This window comes from Mizuhopecten yessoensis, unplaced genomic scaffold (genome assembly GCF_002113885.1).
Source record: "Mizuhopecten yessoensis strain PY_sf001 unplaced genomic scaffold, ASM211388v2 scaffold716233, whole genome shotgun sequence".
Taxonomy (NCBI): domain Eukaryota; kingdom Metazoa; phylum Mollusca; class Bivalvia; order Pectinida; family Pectinidae; genus Mizuhopecten; species Mizuhopecten yessoensis.
In genome coordinates, this window is record NW_018480014.1 from 157,018 (window position 1) to 183,015 (window position 25,998).

A 25,998-nucleotide genomic window follows, 5' to 3' on the forward strand; every position below is an offset into this window, starting at 1 on the left:
TAGATACCAGACTAGGATATATTTACATGGTATCTAGATACCAGACTAGGATATATTTACATGGTATCTAGATACCAGACTAGGATATATTTACATGGTATCTAGATACCAGACTAGGATATATTTACATGGTATCTAGATACCAGACTAGGATATATTTACATGGTATCTAGATACCAGACTAGGATATATTTACATGGTATCTAGATACCAGACTAGGATATATTTACATGGTATCTAGATACCAGACTAGGATATATTTACATGGTATCTAGATACCAGACTAGGATATATTTACATGGTATCTAGATACCAGACTAGGATATATTTACATGGTATCTAGATACCAGACTAGGATATATTTACATGGTATCTAGATACCAGACTAGGATATATTTACATGGTATCTAGATACCAGACTAGGATATATTTACATGGTATCTAGATACCAGACTAGGATATATTTACATGGTATCTAGATACCAGACTAGGATATATTTACATGGTATCTAGATACCAGACTAGGATATATTTACATGGTATCTAGATACCAGACTAGGATATATTTACATGGTATGTTGATACCAGACTAGGATATATTTACATGGTATGACACCATCAGATTTCAGGTCACAACTAGATAACTGTAAAGCACTGAGTCAGGTCTCAGAAAACAACCGTTTGGCTCTCAAGAGTTCATGGTACACCAAAAATATCTTGTAACGTTTATTTACTTTCACAATTCTTATATATTAAACATGGTAAATTGTTCTTACAAGTATTAATTACAATCCATTTCAATCTATAAGACGCAGATCTAGCTTATCTATGATTAATTACTCTGCACATTGAGGGATATCATTTTAAAATGCTCGTCCTTTTTTCACCCTATCAGGAGAGATGCCTATAGCCTGTGCCTTGTTGCCAGCACAGTTTAATTTAAGTCTCCCTTCCAACTCTAATGTTACAAACATCCACTACCTCTTCATCCATCTCCATAAGTCTCTGGGGGATAAGCCTCGGTCGTAAAATTTTATTGAAAATAAATTTTTCATGAATGTTAAAACTATTGCCTTAAACAGTGGTTGTTAAGCATGAAGCTGCGACTTATTGTGCGACCAGCTGAAGACAAAGCAGTGGCTAACAGGAGACATTTTATTGACAACATCTATCAAATGTCTGGACAGAAGAGTTCCAAGAATTTTTATTCTTTTGGCACCAATAATAATTCAATGCTGCCATCAATGGCTAGAGAAAGTCAGCCCAGAGCAACAGGCAAGCTGTGGCTGCTTCATAACCCTACACAATACCGGCAACAGGGGCCACGACAATAATCAATACCAAACTGATCAAATTCACGTCATATTGAATTTATCAATTATTGTAGGAAATGCAGTAACATATTCATATTGCAAAAGTCAAAATTTCTTTATTTCTCCACAGCAAAATATGATTTAGAGAATGACAAAACCAATTGAGAAAATTCCCGTATGATACCATAGTAACCAAGTATGTAAATTACATTAGAGCTGCCCAGAGGCAAACATTCAGTTTTAGGATCAATAGTTGGCCAAGGGGAGGTAACAATGATAAAAGGTTTAACAAGGCAAACTGTAGGCATTAAATTGAATCAATTCTAACATCGAATGACTTTTTAACTAAAATTAATCTAGAAAAGAAAGGTGATATTCCACAAAATCATTATCACTTTATCTGGAGGCAGACATCTTAACCCTATTAGAGTAATTTAGTCGGTAGAGTTTGACATCCGTCATATACTGTAATGGCAGATATCTTTTGGGGGATTTTTGATTATTTCCTAATTTACAAAATCAACATGAGAAATCCATCCAAATATCTGATATATGTTTTCTATGATATGTTTGCGAGATTAAATATGTGTCAATCCAAGAAATATCTTCCAAACAAATAAATGATGAAAGACAATTTTCTCTTCTGTCGATTCTGATATGTCCAGCTGCATCGTTAGACAATGTTCCACCAGAGACCATGTCACTGCATAAATAATGCACCTGGTATTGTCATAATTATTGAAAGTGTAAAAGCAGTCAGTTCACCTGTAGGAACGGCCATAACATACCAAGAATATCCCGAAATAATCTAATATTAAGAACATTTGAACTTGTATAAAGGGATAGTATATAGGGAATGACTACAGGCGTTGTTTCTCCGGCAGACCTACCTCTAGCTGGTGGAAACTCCATGGCAATAAATAGAGGGCATTCAGTGTCGTCCATGATCCTCTCCTCCCCCATCGATCCGCCGTGGTACTCCTGTTCCCCTGGGGGCACAATCACCTGAGGACAAACAGATAGATAGGTCAGTAGGTTCTAATGGTGAATCTGACAGCTAACCAACACCACAGTGCTAATGTTTTATTGTTTTAAATATGTGACGTTAAATAAATAAAATTCTTGTATCTTGTACCATGCTATTTGTCTTGTAAAACAACTTTTTCATATACCAAGTTTTTTGTGAAATAAAATGCATTAAAATGCTTTTAATGATTTTTGTTTTTGATTACATTATTACCTGTAAAAAAAACAAAAACAAAAGGTAAGCATTTATTTATGAATGGTCAGTATTATTAACAATTTAGTTTTGCACCTGTACGAGGCAGAAATCCTCTGTCTCCTCATTCTCTAGTCCATATTTCTCCATGGCTTCCTTGACGATGCCAGCCACAGTATCACTGGTGGATAGCAGTAACGTCTTGTAGGGAATGTCAGGTTTGAGAGTATCGCCATAGATCTTCAGGGTACCACCTAAACACACAAACAGTTGGAACATGGTAACAACAAATCACAAACAAATTATATCATTAATTACTGAACAATAACAGCTGGTTTTAACTACCAACATGACATGAAAATACAGTATAATGGATGGCCGACTTTGATGTTATATGCCCTCTGTAATGAACACAAATTTATCATAACAGCTGTTGTAATTCCACAACTTACTATACAGTTTCTACTATGAAGGGTGAAATCAACATCCAACAAATATGGATTTTACCACCAATGTATGGCAAACATTGGATTGGATGAATATTTCCAGTTGAGTATTATTAATAGGGAGTAAATATCAACACACACAAGTACTCATTGAGTATTTTCAACACACATTTGATACATAAAATGTATTGTGATTTTTTTTGTTTGAGGAATGATCATCCAGTGTAGATCTGATAAATTAGGAAAGTATATATAAGGTATGTTAGGTTTTTATTGTATCCAGGACACTAGCAGAACAAAAGTTCAACTTGATGTTTCTTGATATTTCGTTTATTTTTATATCTTCTTTCCTGGGGTTACCACACATCACACCTGATGGAAATCCTGATTTCTGTAATGAACTGGAACCACTATCTTCACATACACACTCTATTTACTAAGGCAACTGTTAGTATACCAAGTACAGAAACCAGAAATAACCATTATCCACGGCTTGTCTCACACATTAATTATTTAATGAGGACATAACTGATATTTTCGAGAGTGACTCAGTTTACACGATAATGAAGAATTCTTTGATGTGAGCTTGGGGAAATCACAAATCCCACAGTGTTGTGATATACAAAAACAGATAGCGCCTGTACTATCAATGTCCCTGTACAGAGTATACCCCATGTATGTAGGGAGACCAGGATATTTACATGTAGTCCAGGACAGACCAGACAAAATACCCCATATGTGGGGAGGGTAAGACCATTTAAGGTAAGTAAAAGCTCCAACCTTCACACAATCAAAACACTAAGTACATAACTGCTACAACTAACAACACAATAAAACCAGTTTTTCTACATAAAATCTTTTATTGTTCACATGAATGGAGCTCTCAAGCTACAACTCTTATGGGGAAAGGGGAGTAACTCTGTCACACTTGATCCTGTGTGTACTGAATGAGACGTCCGCTCTAAGATCGCTAGACAGTACTTAAAACTGGATTATTTGTGTTAGATTTAATTATCACAATATGTCACCACCAAAATTCTGAAAAGGAAGAATTATCACAGATCATACCATGCTACAGATCTAATTAGAGAGTAAACACTACTTTGAAACCTGACTAAACTAAACCTAAAATAAACCAACATCTCTGTCCTCCAAATTACACAAACTTAATAGACAACAGTAGAACCTAGCTGTTAATAGACAACATTAGAACCTAGCTGTAGTTGATGGTCAGACAAGTTACTGGATTAGATTTGAAAATCAAAACAAAAATATGCATGGTGCTTTTTCTTATGTTAGAGCAGGATTATAGCAAGTCCAGTACTGGTTCATAGGTTGTCGTCCTTAACCCTTTCACCACTGTAGACCGTAATGGACTCATCCAGATCAATGTATGGTAGAGTCTTCTAAAGTTACCTAGGGGTGAAAGGGTTAATGTACTCCTAACTTCTTGTACTGTTCTCCTAGGTAAATTTAAAACAATGACAATACTTGATATAACACTAGTGTATAGCTAGCAGGCAGTGTAACACAATGTGTACTGTTTTCACACTGAATCACACTGGAGGAAGGGTCTACAAGCTTAGGGGGTCAGCCACGATTTTAAATAGGTACGGAGCCAGAGGGTGTGACACGTTTGTGTACAATGGGGACCTAGGACATATCAGTATGTACAGCATGCCAATGATAATATGTCATCTGTAACAGGTATTAGGCGGTGTTTACACAGCGCTGTAATAGACACCAGGTCCGGTGTGGCCACGTATGTGACGATGCACTGAGGCAGGTAGATTGCACTAACATCACGTTATGAATATTTCGGAATGATAGGTCTATGACCTGTTGCCTTACACCTTCCATACTACTCACTATACCAGGCAACTGTTGTGTCACTTACTTCAGTGACCTTTGTAAACATTCCAATGGAAATGTTTACCACAAACAGGTCCACATAAGGAAACAATATTCTAAAGTCATGGTATTTTGTAAACAATCCTAAAAACAACACAAAACCCTGTAGGTTCAGTTACTTGTTTCAAGCACACACCAAAGCGGGGTTTAAAACTTCTTTTGAGATGATTCGAGTCGAATTCAAATCCTTAAGATTTAAAAGACACTTCAGTCTTCATGTATCACAATAGGAGATAATTAAACCTGTTCTGATAAGATTTACGTGTTCTTACCTCATCAGGTCATGACCTTTGAAGAACTTCAAAAAGGCTGACCTATGACCTTTGACCCAATGAAAGCTGACAGAACTCTATATCAGGGTTTAATTGACAAGCACCTGCTGAGATTGAAGTGTCTCCTTTGACAGCAAATTACTGTAGGATTACAGCGAACAGTCTGATAGACCAATTACATGTGGTTAAACATGTGTCAATGCTTTGTATACACCACCTCTCCCCCATCAGTGTTAAGTACACTAGTCTAGGTGTAAGATACAGGATTAACTAAAAAGCATCCAGAAATACACTGTCAAAAACTATCCAACAAATGGTGCACTGTTATAAAATATCTAACGATACACAGATACTGTACACTTATCAATTGATAGTATTAATCAAGTTGTACATACAATGTAGACACACAAGGTATCTGTTAAATTTAACAACGATACACTGTAAAGGTCTAACAAGTACATTTTACAGAATTCTTTTTGAGGTCTCCAGTACCAAAAGTCAGAACATATGCCTTCCTAATGCATCAAAACTGAGAGCTGTAGCACCCTGTCCGGCCCCAGAGCTGTAGCACCCTGTCCGGCCCCAGAGCTGTAGCACCCTGTCTGGCCCCAGAGCTGTAGCACCCTGTCCAGCCCCAGAGCTGTAGCACCCTGTCCGGGCCCCAGAGCTGTAGCACCCTGTCTGGCCCCGGGGTTGTGAAGCAGTCTCATAGACTCCAGTTATATTTTCAGATGTCAATATAACAAATATCACTCTTGGAAATCACTCCAAAGTTGGTAAAATAGCACACACTCCCTATATGAACATGTATGTATATGAAAACTCACATTTTGATATAAGACTAAAAAATTAAAAAAAATCACACTTGAACACAATTCTACTTTTTCATACCGTTTGTAGAAACTTCAAACCAGTTCATATTTCACTGGAATGGTAGAGGTATGGCTATGTACATACTTATATGGCAATTGTGAAAAAGTGTCTCATTGTTTATAGATATATAAATTGTGACCTATATAAGTGAAGATATAAAGTAAATGAACTAGTGGCTATTGGTGAAACATCTTGATACTGGATACATGAGAATTAACCAACTTAAATTTAGCGGATGATGAGAAAACCATTTTTTTTATCCACATTGATTCCAAATAAATCTATAAATCTTCCAATATCTAACTTTTTACCATTAATGGGTTAATACGGGTGTATAAAGATTGTGCGATTACATGAATTGACAGGTGATGTACCCTACATGTGGTTTACAGATGACATATATACGGGGGCGGTTTGTGACGTCGTGTGATGTAGGAATCAGTAACATACCTATGACACAGGGCTGTTTTACTGGAATGTTACAAACATCAATTAAATCACTGCAGAGAAATCTATATTACAAGTCTAGAGAGCAAATGGTGATTCTTCTCATCCTTCATAAATCTCCTAAGGCAGAATTTAATAGCTTTGACATTACGCAAAGTAGGCTCCGTTTTACACAGAGATGTTTAATTCAGGTATCTTACAAATTCAGATTAGTTACACATATTTTTAATATTAAAGTATTTAAACTTTGCAGTGTAGTAGCTTATATCTGATGTAAAGTTAAGATAGCTTATTTCACCGACCTACAGAAACTGTTTATTGATCTACCTGATACAAACACATTCTGTCTGAACTTTGACTTTGTTGATGTAGATGATCTCTTTCTAGCACAGCAAACAGATCGCTGGAATAATAACACCAGCCACACCACAGTAAACAGATCACTGGTATAATAACACCAACCACACCACAGTAAACAGATCCCTGGTATAATAACACCAGCCACACCACAGTAAACAGATCGCTGGTATAATAACACCAACCACACCACAGTAAACAGATCGCTGGTATAATAACACCAACCACACCACAGTAAACAGATCACTGGTATAATAACACCAGCCACACCACAGTAAACAGATCACTGGTATAATAACACCAGCCACACCACAGTAAACAGATCACTGGTATAATAACACCAACCACACCACAGTAAACAGATCACTGGTATAATAACACCAGCCACACTGTACCTTATGTATGTGGTTATGTATGTATGGTATAATTACACCAGCCAGACTTTACCTTATGTATGTGGTTATGTATGTATGGTATAATTACACCAGCCACACTTTACATTATGTATGTTTGGTATAATAGATGTATGTTTTAATTGCTCCACTGCCACATAGCTAAGCCCTGTGATGGCTTTCGGTCACAAAAACCGGAGAGAGTAATGCTCAACACATAAGCCTTCACCCAAATCATTCAAGGCTTCTTGAAGTGAGGTAACTTTAAACCGTGAGCAAATGCCAGGGATCAATAAACGCTTTAAAGAATATATGATAAACTGTATGTTTCTGGGATCTAGATCTCCTGTGTAGGTATAACACCACTTTTCAGCCCAACATTTCCTAGTCTTACCCGCAATTCATCATCCAGCTCGGGTGTTAATTACATCGACCATATCTTGTTGTTCTTGTGTAAAAAATTAGTGGTATATTTATACCAGATATCACAACAAAATAAATAATTTGGCCTTCAATTCTGTCACTCGTAAATCTAAAATATCATACAATTACACAAAGCATGAAACTGTCATGCTGGATTAAGAATCCATCAATCAATCTTCAAACTTCCTGTCCATACAAACAAGCCATACGTTATGACTTTTGGTAGCTGTTGAGGTATAAAACGATCAACGGTGCAAATCTCACGTCAAAGCAGTTGGGAACCATGTAAACATTTCAGAAATCAGCAGGGTGTTTAACATAGAACAACTAAAGGACTGAAAACATTTACAGAGAAATTAAGTACACTTGGACTTATCTGTGTACTTACTACGTACACTCATAAAAACCTTTATTTGTGTCTTCTCAAAGCTTCTCAGTAAGTAAGTTATCTGGGTAAAGGATTTGTGTTAACGCTTCATTAGGGACAAAAAAACAGAGCTCTTTCTGACATTACACTTTTAAAAGCTGTGTACACTACATTATAATAAAGTATTTGAATACAGAGATAAATTGGTTATAACATTAAAAAGTTTAAAGGTAAAACTCAATTGACCACGAAAAGACAATTTCTAATATAATCATTTTGATCCAGATTACAATGAATACATCAGTTCATAAAAAAAGTTATTTTCACCTGAGAAAATCTCAAAACAGAAATGATGTTAATTATCAGTTAGATCAGAAGTAACACTGATGACAAGACCCCACCTTCCCCTCACAGAAAGTCAATAATAATTATGTGCATTATGAATGAGAACTACAAGAAGAAATCTGATAGAACTAGCCACCAGAAGTGCTGGTCTTTAGGTGTTATGCCCCTAGTCACTGGCCACTTATCAGCTACAACTGATAGGTGGAATGCCCCTAGTCACTGGCCACTTATCAGCTACAACTGATAGGTGGAATGCCCCTAGTCACTGGCCACTTATCAGCTAGACCAGATAGGTGTATGCCCCTAGTCACTGGCCACTTATCAGCTAGAACAGTTAGATGTAATGCCCCTAGTCACTGGCCACTTATCAGCTAAAACTGATAGGTGTAATGCCCCTAGTCACTGGCCACTTATAAGCTAGAACAGATAGGTGTAATGCCCCTAGTCACTGGCCACTTATAAGCTAGAACAGATAGGTGTAATGCCCCTAGTCACTGGCCACTTATCAGCTAGACCAGATAGGTGTATGCCCCTAGTCACTGGCCACTTATCAGCTAGAACAGGTAGGGGAAATGTCCCTAGTCACTGGCCACTTATCAGCTAGAACAGGTAGGGGAAATGTCCCTAGTCACTGGCCACTTATCAGCTAGAACAGGTAGGGGAAATGTCCCTAGTCACTGGCCACTTATCAGCTAGAACAGGTAGGGGAAATGTCCCTAGTCACTGGCCACTTATCAGCTAGAACAGTTGGTGTAATGGCCTAGTCACTGGCCACTTATCAGCTAGAACAGATAGATGTAATGCCCCCAGTCACTGGCCACTTATCAGCTACAACTGATAGGTGTAATGCCCCTAGTCACTGGTCACTTATCAGCTAGAACAGATAGGTGTAATGCCCCTAGTCACTGGCCACTTATCAGCTACAACTGATAGGTGGAATGCCCCTAGTCACTGGCCACTTATCAGCTACAACAGATAGGTGTAATGCCCCTAGTCACTGGCCACTTATCAGCTACAACAGATAGGTGTAATGCCCCTAGTCACTGGCCACTTATCAGCTAGAACAGTTGGTGTAATGGCCTAGTCACTGGCCACTTATCAGCTAGAACAGATAGATGGAATGCCCCTAGTCACTGGCCACTTATCAGCTAGACCAGATAGGTGTATGCCCCTAGTCACTGGCCACTTATCAGCTAGAACAGTTGGTGTAATGGCCTAGTCACTGGCCACTTATCAGCTAGAACAGATGGATGTAATGCCCCTAGTCACTGGCCACTTATCAGCTACAACAGATAGGTGTAATGCCCCTAGTCACTGGCCACTTATCAGCTAAAACTGATAGGTGTAATGCCCCTAGTCACTGGCCACTTATAAGCTAGAACAGATAGGTGTAATGCCCCTAGTCACTGGCCACTTATCAGCTAGAACAGTTGGTGTAATGCCCTAGTCACTGGCCACTTATCAGCTAGAACAGATAGATGTAATGCCCCTAGTCACTGGCCACTTATCAGCTAGAACAGATAGGTGTAATGCCCCTAGTCACTGGCCACTTATCAGCTAGAACAGATAGGTGTAATGCCCCTAGTCACTGGCCACTTATCAGCTAGAACAGATAGGTGTAATGCCCCTAGTCACTGGCCACTTATCAGCTAGAACAGATAGGTGTAATGCCCCTAGTCACTGGCCACTTATCAGCTAGAACAGATAGGTGTAATGCCCCTAGTCACTGGCCACTTATCAGCTAGAACAGATAGGTGTAATGCCCCTAGTCACTGGCCACTTATCAGCTAGAACAGATAGGTGTAATGCCCCTAGTCACTGGCCACTTATCAGCTAGAACAGATAGGTGTAATGCCCCTAGTCACTGGCCACTTATCAGCTAGAACAGATAGGTGTAATGCCCCTAGTCACTGGCCACTTATCAGCTAGAACAGATAGGTGTAATGCCCCTAGTCACTGGCCACTTATCAGCTAGAACAGATAGGTGTAATGCCCCTAGTCACTGGCCACTTATCAGCTAGAACAGATAGGTGTAATGCCCCTAGTCACTGGCCACTTATCAGCTAGAACAGATAGGTGTAATGCCCCTAGTCACTGGCCACTTATCAGCTAGAACAGATAGGTGTAATGCCCCTAGTCACTGGCCACTTATCAGCTAGAACAGATAGGTGTAATGCCCCTAGTCACTGGCCACTTATCAGCTAGAACAGATAGGTGTAATGCCCCTAGTCACTGGCCACTTATCAGCTAGAACAGATAGGTGTAATGCCCCTAGTCACTGGCCACTTATCAGCTAGAACAGATAGGTGTAATGCCCCTAGTCACTGGCCACTTATCAGCTAGAACAGATAGGTGTAATGCCCCTAGTCACTGGCCACTTATCAGCTAGAACAGATAGGTGTAATGCCCCTAGTCACTGGCCACTTATCAGCTAGAACAGATAGGTGTAATGCCCCTAGTCACTGGCCACTTATCAGCTAGAACAGATAGGTGTAATGCCCCTAGTCACTGGCCACTTATCAGCTAGAACAGATAGGTGTAATGCCCCTAGTCACTGGCCACTTATCAGCTAGAACAGATAGGTGTAATGCCCCTAGTCACTGGCCACTTATCAGCTAGAACAGATAGGTGTAATGCCCCTAGTCACTGGCCACTTATCAGCTAGAACAGATAGGTGTAATGCCCCTAGTCACTGGCCACTTATCAGCTAGAACAGATAGGTGTAATGCCCCTAGTCACTGGCCACTTATCAGCTAGAACAGATAGGTGTAATGCCCCTAGTCACTGGCCACTTATCAGCTAGAACAGATAGGTGTAATGCCCCTAGTCACTGGCCACTTATCAGCTAGAACAGATAGGTGTAATGCCCCTAGTCACTGGCCACTTATCAGCTAGAACAGATAGGTGTAATGCCCCTAGTCACTGGCCACTTATCAGCTAGAACAGATAGGTGTAATGCCCCTAGTCACTGGCCACTTATCAGCTAGAACAGATAGGTGTAATGCCCCTAGTCACTGGCCACTTATCAGCTAGAACAGATAGGTGTAATGCCCCTAGTCACTGGCCACTTATCAGCTAGAACAGATAGGTGTAATGCCCCTAGTCACTGGCCACTTATCAGCTAGAACAGATAGGTGTAATGCCCCTAGTCACTGGCCACTTATCAGCTAGAACAGATAGGTGTAATGCCCCTAGTCACTGGCCACTTATCAGCTAGAACAGATAGGTGTAATGCCCCTAGTCACTGGCCACTTATCAGCTAGAACAGATAGGTGTAATGCCCCTAGTCACTGGCCACTTATCAGCTAGAACAGATAGGTGTAATGCCCCTAGTCACTGGCCACTTATCAGCTAGAACAGATAGGTGTAATGCCCCTAGTCACTGGCCACTTATCAGCTAGAACAGATAGGTGTAATGCCCCTAGTCACTGGCCACTTATCAGCTAGAACAGATAGGTGTAATGCCCCTAGTCACTGGCCACTTATCAGCTAGAACAGATAGGTGTAATGCCCCTAGTCACTGGCCACTTATCAGCTAGAACAGATAGGTGTAATGCCCCTAGTCACTGGCCACTTATCAGCTAGAACAGATAGGTGTAATGCCCCTAGTCACTGGCCACTTATCAGCTAGAACAGATAGGTGTAATGCCCCTAGTCACTGGCCACTTATCAGCTAGAACAGATAGGTGTAATGCCCCTAGTCACTGGCCACTTATCAGCTAGAACAGATAGGTGTAATGCCCCTAGTCACTGGCCACTTATCAGCTAGAACAGATAGGTGTAATGCCCCTAGTCACTGGCCACTTATCAGCTAGAACAGATAGGTGTAATGCCCCTAGTCACTGGCCACTTATCAGCTAGAACAGATAGGTGTAATGCCCCTAGTCACTGGCCACTTATCAGCTAGAACAGATAGGTGTAATGCCCCTAGTCACTGGCCACTTATCAGCTAGAACAGATAGGTGTAATGCCCCTAGTCACTGGCCACTTATCAGCTAGAACAGATAGGTGTAATGCCCCTAGTCACTGGCCACTTATCAGCTAGAACAGATAGGTGTAATGCCCCTAGTCACTGGCCACTTATCAGCTAGAACAGATAGGTGTAATGCCCCTAGTCACTGGCCACTTATCAGCTAGAACAGATAGGTGTAATGCCATAGTCACTGGCCACTTATCAGCTAGAACTGATAGGTGTAATGCCCCTAGTCACTGGCCACTTATCACCTAGAACAGATAGGTGTAATGCCCCTAGTCACTGGAAACTTATCAGCTAGAACAGATAGGTGTTTTGTTTAGCTATTATGGAGCCTCATTTTGGTGTCCATATTTACATACAAGATCATCAAGTTCCCAACCTGACTTTGTTTTGAAATCACATTAGCATGTATATGGGACCATCTGTACAATAGCACTGAGCAGGTACACATAGCAGAGTACCATGTTGTTACCTGTGTATTACCCTGTTTTTACCTGTAAGTCAGTAGGCGGTATAATGCTATGAATACACATACTGATGATAAAGGGCCATTAGGTCATACAGGCATTAGGTAATGGCATGTTAAGTAAGGTGTAACAATAGTTCACTGATCCAATATAAGTAACAGATATTGGCACTATTACTGGGGCCTATTGTTTACTTGCAGTACAAATACCTGTTAACATCATTTTACATGTATTTTTACCCTGTATGTATACCCTGTATCAATGCATTAAAAGATAACATCTTTATCTACAAATCAACTAGTGTACACAGCAAGATGTCAGTTCCTTTAATCTGGATTCAGATATGTGGAAAACTCGGCTTCCCGAATGTTATATCAAGGGAGCAAGCTTCTTTAGGGAATCAATATCTATCCTATTTCAGACATTTCTAACTGGAGACCACTGTATCCTGACTAGAAAATTTCACCTGTTGCAGTGAAAAAAATTAGGATTTTCTTTTTGTAACATAAAGTTATAATACTGGCCTTCATGAATATTTTATCATTTTTATAAAGACATGAATACAGCATTCATTTAAAATCATTCAGGTGGCCTTGACATCATGAAGTAAAGCAACCCACATCATTTGCACTTCTCCACACACAGGTGTGATGTATGTGTGTCATCCGCTGGCCCTTAGTCTCCCTCTATCTACTTCCTGTGTACAGGAAAAGTAATCACATTATCACCTGCCAGGAAGTGACCTCATTGACCTCTGACTCTATATACACTGGCGGTGTCTAACACTAAGGTGCCTAGTGGAACCTCAGACATCCTCTTCACCTGATTACCACAGCTTGTGTCTAATTACCATGGTAACAAGGATAACAAACAGTACAAAACACAACTCTCACTTGATTCTTCACACAGCATCAACAACTTTTTCAGAGCAAAACATTTTTTTTCATTTTTTCTTCAAACAAGATATTTCAAAATTAATATTTTTATCTTCTTTGTTACATAATAATCCCTCAAAATACTGTTATTTTTAATTTTTCCATTAGGGTACTACTTTACTGCAAAAAACAAATTCATTATTCTTTTAAAAAAATATATACACTACAAAATATTCTGCGGTAGTGCTCCTACAAAAAAACTCCCACTTTCATTGTCCGCAAAAACTGGAAGCTATTTCTGGAACAACTTCACAGGTTATAAATATTCATTGGAATTTGCTTTCAACTCACTGGTCTTTGCACCAATGTTACAAACAAATTGAGTTATCACCACTTATAATGGAAAACAACATTATCGGGAGAGGACTTGCGTGAGATAAATCTGGTTCAGTGTTCCCCATCAACTGAACATACATATTGTGTTAAATTTGTAAATCTATTTATGATAACACAATTAAATGAGATTGCAGTCATCAGCCAGCAAGAGCAACAACCACTGCCATCCCATAATATCCTTCATCAAAGAGAAAAATAATGGAAAAGCTATAAAAGCTGAGACTAAACACAATGCCCACTAGCTTAACATAGATTTCTCCTCCAACCACAACAACACAATTAGCCTCACTGTCTCTCCACCATCACTCATCCCTAATAAATCAGTCCATATTGATAACACTGCCATCTTCAATTGTTACATCTTATCCTGTGTATGGCCTGCGATATAAATTTGCCCAATCTTATCCCTTAGACAGCCTAGTAATTTAGCTTTGCAGTCAACCACGTACAAGCTGATGTTTATTTTGAATTTTCCCTTTATCACTGGTAATTAAGATATAAGTGACTGGTAAATGTTTTATCTGACGGGCTAGACATGTCTACAACAGCAACAAGCTATTACGGGACCACAGCCGCACAATGGAGTCCAGTGACACACACATCGTTATTTCATTGTTACATCTAATTACCTCCCTTTGTAGAGATGTATTCCTTTATCCAATTACTCAATACACTGATTTAGTAGATAGAAGGAGCACTATGTGTTCTTAGGCCTGCAGGTTTTTCTACATCCAAACAAATGTGTAAAACGATAATGTGGTCATGTTAGACCAGTAAGTGATTTAAACAAGGAGACCAAGAGACTACATCACAGACCAACAACATCAGAAAATACAATCCTTATGTAACTTCAACTTGTTTATCGAAAATTAATACAATATTGAAAAAAATATTTTGTTGTCAATTCAAGTTCAATTTAACAGAACAGAATATTACCGGCAAAAATATTATTTTTCTAAATTCATAGCAGTTCTTCTATTTGCGCAACAATAATAAAATTCCTAGAACCTCCCTCTCTCCAGACTATAACGTTTTCTATTGAGAAAATGTGCAGTGTTGCCCCTTTCACTGTTGTAGGTCCAACCCCATAGAAATGATATAGAAGTACAGCTTACTACTGTCAGATATCTTGTTTGTAGATCTCAACAACAACAAGAGGTCCAATGGGCCTGCATTGCTCACCTGGTATAAATCTCACACTTGTTACCTTAAAAGTGATCTAAAATAAAGCTACAGGCAAAATATCAGTATTTATGATTAAAATTCATTCAAAAGACCCTGTTAATTTTTTTTAAAAACATTTCACCACTGTGATTGAAAGTCGAACAAATTTTATAGCCTTTCATCTCAGGATGCAATTTGTAAAGTATCAACATCCTGGCACCCATGGTTATTCAGAAGAGGTTGTTTAAAGATTTTAAACAAATTTGACCCCTGTGACCTTGAATATAAGTCAAAGTCATTCACTTTAACAAACAAAGTAGTCATTGATCCCAGCATGCTACTGACTAAATATCAACATCCTGAGCCTTTTGGTTATTCAGAACAAATTGTTTAAATATTTTGAACATATTTGCTCCTTGTGACGTTGAATATGATTCAAGGTCATACATTTAAACAAACTTGGTAGCCCTTGATCCTAGTATGCTACTGACTAAATATCATCACCCTGGGCATTTTGGTTATTGAGAAGAAGTTGTTTAAAGTTTTTAACATATTTGACCCCTGTGACCTTGCATATGGGTGAAGGTCATTCATTTGAACAAACTTTGTAGCCCTTCATCTCAGCATGCTATTGGCCAAATATCACCACCCTGGGCATTTTGGTTATTCAGAAGAAGTTGTTTAAAGGTTTTAACATATTTGACCCCTGTGACCTTGAAAATGGGTGAAGGTCATTAATTTTAACAAACTTTGTAGCCCTTCATCCCAGTTTGCTTCTGGCCAAATATCGACACCCTAGGCCTTTCGGTTATTAAGAAGAAGTCGTTTAAAGTAAAATATTGACACCGGACGACGGACGCCGCGCCACGGCATAAGCTCACTTGGCACTTCGTGCCAGGTGAGCTAAAAATGAAAGGCCAACATCTTGCAATATAGAGGAGACAGTCAAATACTAATTCCACACGATTGTTCTAATAAGATGTTCCTTTGAACAACAAATCTCCTCCCCAAGAGGTCACCCCTTCCACGATTACGTGAACTAATGGTCCCTCCTTGGGTCGTAAGATGAGGACAGATTAGAGCCCTGTTCGGTCCTTGTAAGGGGATAAGAAAGGACTGACGAGGTTATCTCCTCCTGTCAGGCAAACACCTGCTGGAGATAGGACAGGGACAAATCTAGGTAGGTTCACATGTCTAGGGCTAATCACAGACAGATAGACAGGAGGTATCCAAGTTATAGAGTAATCACAGGTAAACACACAACATCGACCAGGCTGACAGGATCTCAACGGCAAGATCTATCAGACAGGGAAATACACAACCTTGAGTAGGGATAGGCTGACAGGATCTCAGCGGCAAGATCTATCAGAAAGGGATAACACTACCTCAAACAGGTTCAGGCTGACAGGATCTCAACGGCAAGACCTCAGTCAGACAGTGAGATATACAACCTTGGACAGGAACATGCTGACAGGATCTTTATAGGGGTTCAAGACACCACACCATAAAACATCACAGAGGAACAGAAAAACACAATACAATAAACCTGTGCTTGGTAATAAGCCCACCCATATCTATTGCCGTTCATTAAAAATGCCAACAAATACTATTTCATTATCCTGTTATCAGCCTACCACCTATTTTGAGTCAGAGAATATGTTAGCACCACTATGCTTACTGCAGGATAAATACAGCAATTACTTAAAGACTGATGTTCCTAGATTGTCACAGAAATCCTGCAGACGTGTAAAACACAACCTGGATTTTAATGAATTTCTGTTGCCGAAAAGCCATTTCAGCCTCCAGCAAATTAACAAACATTGTATTGAACAGTCAATTCTTTAAAATCCAGTCAGAAAATGATTTTGAAATCATGAGTATGTGATGGTTCATTGTAATTGTAAAGGAGGACTACTTGAGATACTAAAATCATAAAATGAGTTGGTATCCGAGATACGTTACATTTATTGATGGTAACGGGTACACAACCTTGTTGTCCTGATACTCCAAACATTTCAAGTGATGTCTACAAAGTTTACACGGCAATTGGAACACGAAATTGGCAAACACTTCTCCGTTAAATGTTTTCTTTTTTTTAATAAAAATTTGAAGGTTTTTTTAATCTATAACTAGCTATTTGAAAATTAACCTTGAGGAGAGAAAGGAGAGAGGGAATGGAAAATGGAATGGAAATTTCAAGACAGCAGCAAAAAAAGATTAAAATTTCTTTCTAAATTAATGATACATACCTTGTCCATGTTTGTCCCGACACTGCTGTAATTTTTTCTCAACTTTCTGTTGCCGTCGACGACGCATCACAGCATCAGGATTGGATATACTCCTGGTAAACTTGGTCTCCGGCATATCAGAATATAGTTTTTCTGCTGCCCCCTTGTTCTCCTTTCCTCTGTTCTGTTTATCTTGTTTCTTCTTCTCCTTCTTCTCCCGTTTCGAAAGATTTCGCTTGAACTGCTGTTTCTCCTCCGGGACAATGACCTCTGCACCCTTTAGCATGAATAAAACTTAGAATTACACCAGCTCTTTGAAATCAAAAACAGCAGTATTTATTACTTAAAACAGAACAGAACTCATCGGTATGCCTTACAACATGTTACAGATACTTTCTTTTTCAGTATTATGTTAAGAAAATATTTTTCCGATAATCAGCAAAAAATATAATAAACGTAAGAATGCTAAAGTTATACCGATACGAACATTCACAGGCTGCTTGTGTTTTGTCTCAAATTCATAAAACCACAAATTAGGTCAACAGAAAATAACAAGATAAAGTGTAAAGTTTAAATATTAATCTTTTTTTCACATAATAAGTTACCTAAGGAGAATTACCAACAGTAAGCCAGTAACAAAACCCTTCATTTCCTTACTAAACGTAGTTTCCCTGAATTACAGCCCAAAATACCAGTTAAAGGTCAAGGAATTTCATTCAAATTAAATTGTTTTACACAGAACATTAGGGAAAAAATCAATGATGTTTTAGACATTAGGTTTTCTAACTAAAGCGCTTTAAGATCAAATTTTACCACATACAAGATGCCATTAGCGACAAGATTTAAAACAATTTTTTTTACAGAAAACTGCTGCAGACAAGTATTCTACCAGAGCTGATGATGCATTTGGTCCATCACCAGGCTATTTACGGTAAAACAGTTGTAACAAAACAGAATCAATATCTGCTCTCAGTTCAATACTGTTTAGTAAAGCTCAAACAGAGCAGAATGAAGTTATAAAGAGTGTATAAACAACAGGTCAATGCTAAACACAGTAATAATGTGCTGTGCTAATTATCCTCCGAGCTTTTTCCAATATGTTTTTACAATGTAGAACACTGAAAGTCTAGACGTGTACGCATCAATACTTTACCTATAATCTAAACATACAGCAGTAATCTATATGCTAATACCAGTATATTGTAACAGTAAATACAAAAATTAAATATTCCTCAACTTGTTTGTGTAAGATTTCGTTGAACGAAACCAGATGAAGATGAAGTAGAAGTCAATTACTGTACAAGATTGATTTCTTGTTTGAAGTCTGACAAACCATACATCTAACACTCGTTAATTCCATTTGTCCTAGTTAATTTTAGAGACTATCGGCTTACACCATTGTGTTGACATGTAAACAGCCGAATCTAAAATTCTACGTGCAATATACAGAATTATATTTCATATTATTGCAGAAATTTGTCAATTGTAAAATAAGCAGTGAAGAAGTGACTTTTCTGAGCTCATTGAGGGTGCCCCCATGTTTTGTGGTGCAGACCTACCTCACGTCGCATAAGGAAGCGGCCCTCACGAACATCCTTTCCCCAGGTAAGCTGAACATACAGGATTCTTTCATCAAATGCTATCCGCCGGTCCTCTGTAACAAAGTAATCACCATATTTTATTTTCAAATGATTAACAGTTAACAACATGTGCAGAAGAATTTAGAAAGTAAATTGCTGCTGTAAAGTTGTCACCTGAACTAAGGTCACTGTATCTGAGAAATAGCAGGAAGGCCTGCTCTGAAATTAGGTCAGTTTAAAACTAGGTCAGTATTTAATTAGGTTAAAGCAAAAAGTATATCAGACGTATGATGTTATAGAAGATTGGGAAATAATGTGTTTAAACATTCACAAATTGAATATATAGTTCCTTTTAATTTGTCTCTTATGCAAATTGAATATATCGTTCCTTTTAATTTTCAATATGATATTTAATAAAAGTAGAACACCATCCAATTTAGACACAAATCATCTGAAAGTCATAATATCGGTATTTCAGCTAATATACAGCATATACCTATAACAAACATTTTAACCCAGTTCTGGCTGTTCTATCAATTTAGCGTTTAACAACATTATAGTGTATGTCGTAAAACATCACGGAGGGCAATGAAAAATGTTATTGACCTGATGGCTGTGAAATAAAATGTTCATTCAGTAACGATACATGTATGGTATTTTAATGAGTGGTGTTGTACGGGGTTCAGCCCGTAGGCCAACACTGGCAGTTCAGGGTAAGTAGAGATACATATAGTATATATACAATGTATACACCTGATGTAGGTAAGGTCAGGTACCTGTCCTCATTTTTACCTGGACCAGGGGACCTGTCAATTACCCAGATACAGCTGCTGATATTATACCAGGTATCTTACAGCTAATTAGGGAGATACAACTCTCCTTGGCACCTCAAAACAGGTTCAATACATATAAGCATAGAAACAATACATACAACAAAATGCATTTTCCATCTGATGCAAGAAGTTGAATTTTACATATTTTTCTTCTTTATTCTTTTTCATAAGGTTATTTTTTTTTAGGTTATTTCTTTTTTCTCACTGAATTTTGTTTTCCTATTTTTTTTTACAACAATTTTGGCGATCAAAACAATAGCTATTTACTGCAATTATAAATGACATGTTTATGGAATGTGGAAAGTAAACATAGATAATAATAGCCATGGTCAATTAGCCAGGCCTGATAATGGTGGCGGAGGTTATCTTCCACCTCCCCACTCCAACCCAGAGCTAATCTGGAGACAATAAACAGCCATAAGACACAAAAGTCTGTTCTACCCACCTATGGTATATACCACACCGTAACTGGGCCGACATTCCTCACATACCTACGCGTTAAAGGACATCTACTTAGAGGTGTAAAGCCAAGATGTCACATTAGGAGTTAGTAAACCCTAACTATATACAAGTACTATTTAGTGAATATTGTACTGCGTATACCAAAACAGATTGGAAAAGAGAGCAGTTTTGACCATTGATTATATAGCCAACAGATCTTTGAGTGGGCAGTTTTGTCCAGTAATTATAAGCAGGGTTAATTACCCTGATAGATGGTGGAGTTGGCAGTTTTGACCACTGATTCTATACATGTACATGTACCAGAACTATGATTATATACCCCAACAGATGGTGGAGTTGGCAGTTTTGACCAGTGATCATTTGTAGAGTTGATTTGACCAAAGATTGAATCTTAGGTTTGTACCCTGTGGGCAGTTTTGACCAGTGGCTATTTGTACTGTGTACATCAACAGATTGTGGTGTGGGCACTTTTGACCAGTGGCTATTTGTACTTCTTAAACCCCAAATAAATTACAGAGTTTGTACTGTGTATACCCCAATAGATTTTGAATCTGTCATTTCTGATATTCAATAGAATGTGCAGTGGGCAGGTTTGATTAATGATTTGTGGAGTGGGCAGTTCTGACCAGTCGTTGATGGATCTTGTCTAATAAAGCAGTTACATTGTAAAACAATTTAGTAACACTCCCCAACGATCTCCACTACCTCCACTACCTCATTCCGACTAAAACTGTTAAAATTTCCAGAGGAAACATGTTATGGCCTTCATGCTCATTGACCAGATGATCATCATAAACATATTAGTGGCATCAGGCCAAGGTCTATGTAGCTCCTAATACCCTGTAAAGTATCTGGTCAGGACCACAATAGCCAGTATCCTATTCTCATAGATACTGCCCAGTCTCTGTCATTTTTCATGGACTAAAAAGGCACAGATGTGCACCAATCACATAAACTGTTTATTAAACAATTCCAAAACTATCTATCCTGTCCTGGGTTTGTATATACAGTCTATCCCATGTCAGTACTCATGTCCATAACCAAGGGTGATGTCTGTGGTAAATGTTCCAAAAAACAATAACAGTTTAGCTGCTAATATTTTCTAATTTTTCTTTTTTCACAGTTACAATTATCAGACATGACTATTCAATATCCCAGCAAGATCACTGATGGATTATATTGTTACAAATAGCATTGATGTAGTTTCTTCAAACATGTTAAAGTAAATAAAGTGTGCCTCACCAAAATTACGAACAAATCGGTATGGTCATTACTACACCTGTTACAAAAAAGTCTGGTCATTAGATCGCAAGTACACACTATGAGCTAGCTATATAGGTGTATATAGACCATCAACTGAATTGTTCCTAATGCAATGACCATAAAACCCTCTATTGTTAGTGTTTATCCAGCATTCCTGAGGGGAGTTAATTACTGTGTAGTGTGTATTACTGAGCCATGTGTACCTGACAGTAGGTATGCTTTGTAGAAGTCCTATATAAACAGGGCAGTTCATTGCCCCCCCCTAACTACCTTACACAGATATGTATAAGTGTCATTCAGATATTAGACTTGGGACATAAACCTATGTTTTAAACAGAAATTTATTAAGACTATATTTCATCAATTAACAAGATCTACTTTCTACGGATTACAGAGTTTTGTACAATACATGTGATGTTTCCTGTACCTCCATTAGCGTGAACCTCGAACAGAGAATATTTATTGGTGGTCAGCATGCGCATGTCCGGTCGAAACTTCTCCACCAGGACCTCGATGACCTCTCCGGCCGTGGCCGAGGAAGCCACACGGATACACTTGGTGACAACATTGGCCCCATCTTGGAAGTAAAAGCGGACAACACCATGGAATTCACACTCCTGAAATTACAGACACATACAATTAGAGCAGCAGTTCAGGGTTAACAGCTATTTCAATTTGTAACAATAAATCATTTACAATTATAGTAATGCATATGCTCTAAGATCTGATATTACATTGCAGAGATGTCAAAACAGCAATGAAGACATGCCAATGAAGATCATGTTTGGTTGTTAAATGTGACTGTGTTCAAAAATTATTTAAAACTGCAATAAAGTTCAAAGATAATTCATATGTAACAAAGTTTGAAGGTCATGCACTTAATGCTGTAAACATATTTGAAGGTCATTTCATATTGCAATGATTGAGAATTACCGAATAGTGCAACAATGTATATAAATGACTAAGACAGACAACCTTGCACAAGGTTATGAAGAGATATTCTTTTTATTCAAAACAAGAAACCACTTGAGTGATAGAGGTCAAATATTTGGCTTCAAGTGCAACAGGCCACAATAGCGTGGGGGCAAACTCTAAATACATCAATAATTCATAACATCAGGACATCGAGTATCAATAATTTACACGAACATAGCGAGCCTATAATCATACGATGTATCCTGAGAGTACTCCCTCCATCACGACCACTAAAAGCCACAGCCCAATGGCCTGCACTCGCAGTACACACCATGATACATATGAGGTTCGTATCAGACATGAAGGAGCCTTTCTGTACAAGCTTACAAGGGACATAGAGTGGCCAAACAGTCACTCACACCAGGTTTTGGTGTCAGGAATTATGTGATGATAACTTGATCAATATGACAATCCTCTTATTTCAATTGAATAGGAATTATAAAGAAGCATAGTCATCCTGCAGACTGTCCTGAAGTCAAAAGACCATGGTGTCCAGTCAGTCTTTTGTCCTACAGACTAGCTGTCCTAAAGATCAAAAGACCATGGTGTCCAGTCAGTCTGTTGTCCTACAGACTAGCTGTCCTAAAGGTCAACAGACCATGGTGTCCAGTAAGTCTGTTGTCTTACAGGCTAGCTGTCCTAAAGGTCAACAGATCATGGTGTCCAGTCAGTCTGTTGTCCTGCAGGCTATAGCTAGCTATATATAGCTGTCCTAAACTACAAGGTCAACAGACCATGGTGTCCAGTCAGTCTGTTGTCCTGCAGGCTATATAGCTAGCTATATATAGCTGTCCTGAACTACAAGGTCAACAGACCATGGTGTCCAGTCAGTCTGTGATCCTACAGGCTAGCTGTCCTAAAGGTCAACAGACCATGGTCTCCAGCCAGTCTGTGATCCTACAGGCTAGCTGTCCTAAAGGTCAACAGACCATGGTGTAAATAAAGGAATGTGAATTACTGATCACAAGGTTTCCAACTGGGAATCATCAAAATACTTTTTTATTATTTTTAATATGATTTAAAAGCCACATTAACTCAGTCTATAACCTAAATCCATTACTTGTATAAAGTAAAGCTATACATCTCAATCAGGTATCTCACATCAATAATTGATCACAGTTCATGAGTGCCAGCTCTCCTAGCAGGTAAGACATATCTAACGGTTCAAATAAAAACATTTTTCAAGTAGGTCAGATTTTCTTCATCAGATTTTTATGCACAGTTGCAATAACATTTTTTTTTCCTTTTGTGTTTCCTTTCTTATTTAGAACACATGGTTTCACAAATAGCACTAGCTTGATTTGTGTAAAATGCATGTAGTTTACATAAAACCAGAATACTTTTAGTTTAATCAGCACAATATATTCTGCTAATTTACAAGTCAAATGAGGAGAAAAATGTCACAATCATGTAACAAATATTTTGTCACTGAACAATAATCCTATGAACAATGCAATTAGTTTAGAACATGTGACAGCTACTTATATGTAAGTCATGATGTAATATCCTTCTGGAATATTTTGGAACAATCTCTTGAAAACTTGTTCGACAATTTCATGCTACAAAACTTGTTCAGTGGCATAATGCTTATGAAAAATATTATCATGCAAGTACACATGTCTTCTGTGAACATGGTAATGTGTTTATTTTTGTGCCATGTGCCCACGTTGGTTATCAGCTAGCTCTGTTAAGGACCGAGGTATCTATAGTGTACCTTCCCTTTGTTATCTACCTATATACACTAGTGTAAGAATCGTTTGTTTAGAGTAAACTAGACATAACCCAACTAATCACATGATCCCTAAATAAAAGTGAATTAGTTTTTAAAACTGACACGCTGGATGTATTTTACCTTGATATACAGACCGTGTATACTAGGTTGTTTACTGCTGGTAAACATACTGCGAGTGTTTACAGGTAGATAAATGTGTATATTACACACCTGAATTCCTCCAGGTGATGACAACAGGTAAGACAGTGGGAGGTTGGCCTACATAGCTGTCCAGAGAATTATCAGGATCTACATGTACTACTACCTGTACCTGGGGCTATGGTGTGACCAGATTTTAAATATCTAAAAATAGCATATTGAAGCCAGCAATTTAATCATCAATTGGACAAATTTCAAATTCCACAATAGAATAAAATTCTTATCATCCAATAATCCCATTAAAGGCTTGGCCTATATATTGGAAACCTGGATCAAGATCTAATAGTTTGTGTATATTTAATATATACAGATTTTTCTGATTCAAGTTTACTCTTTGAAACATCTGAGCTAATATCTGTATGTACATAAGTCACAGTTACAATTTATAGTATATAAATATCAATATACATTATTGGTATTTAATATAATCACATATCTTGAATATATATTTATTTTGAAAATAATATTTACTGATTTTTTTCTTTCCACTTGTCCATTATATTCGCATCTTAAATTTTAAATACAAGACCAAAATTTTAATAAGTCACAAAAAAATCACAAACTGTTGACTGACAATATTGGTACAGAAACCTGTCTCTGTTTGTTTGGTCAGCAATGTTTGGTTGAATCAGTGGATAGAAGAATATTTGTTTAGACATTACACGTTTCAGTTGAAGTTGACAACAGATAGATGATAACTAGGACACATTGTGACTGTATGTAGCAGCTAAGTGGTGGGAGGAAGGCCCTGGGTTGTAGCTAGCTGATAGGATCATCACCCAACTGGTGAACTAGCTAGCTAAAGCTTGGTCATCTGTCATCCATCATATCTGTCTGACCAGGTAAAAACCAATACCTTACCGATTAGTCAACTTATACACAGTATAACTATTTTTAACCTATTTGTATTTCTTGACTTCAGAAAAAAAATCTCATGACAAGGTCTCAACATCTCTGAAGCAACTAATTTATCACAGCACACTGGTTTTTTTTATTACTAATCCAGCTCATTAAAAAATAAACAACATGAATATTTTTGAAAATTTGTTGTTAAGCTGCATAGAAATAACAAGGGATAGGTATATCATAAATGACCAGTCCAATCACCTATGTTAGAAATGACAAGGTCCAGGGATCACATAAATGACCAGTCGAATCTCTTCAGTTAGGTGTGAGTGATTATATTACAAGTATGTTCCTGGACTTTTTCTATTATTAGCATTCCTTCTTCATATAAACATCCCCCCCCCCCCCTATCATAGACCTACTCTTATACTGCAGGTGGAGGATAGTTGGGTCTGTCTGAAAACTAAAATTACAGAATAAATCATTCCAACATTTATTCAAACCCCCTACTGTCACTCCTACCCGCTACTGTCACTCCTACCCGCTACTGTCACTCCCACCTGCTACTGTCACTTCCACCACCTATTGTCACTCCCACCCCCTACTGTCAGTCCCACCCCCTACTGTCACTCCCACCC

General features: G+C 38.2%; 1 protein-coding gene across 2 annotated transcripts in view; it reads right to left on the minus strand.

Moving 5' to 3' along the window:
* Positions 1–25,998, minus strand: part of LOC110442227 (afadin-like) — a 107,837-nt gene that overhangs the window by 65,086 nt on the left and 16,753 nt on the right. For both annotated transcript variants that reach the window (XM_021485719.1, XM_021485718.1), the window contains exons 2-6: positions 22,037–22,226; positions 19,031–19,125; positions 17,493–17,748; positions 2,629–2,786; positions 2,204–2,318 (exon numbers count right to left, since the gene is read on the minus strand). In XM_021485719.1, coding sequence (XP_021341394.1) covers positions 2,204–2,318; positions 2,629–2,786; positions 17,493–17,748; positions 19,031–19,125; positions 22,037–22,226 — 814 coding nt within the window. The remainder of the gene's footprint in view (positions 1–2,203; positions 2,319–2,628; positions 2,787–17,492; positions 17,749–19,030; positions 19,126–22,036; positions 22,227–25,998) is intronic.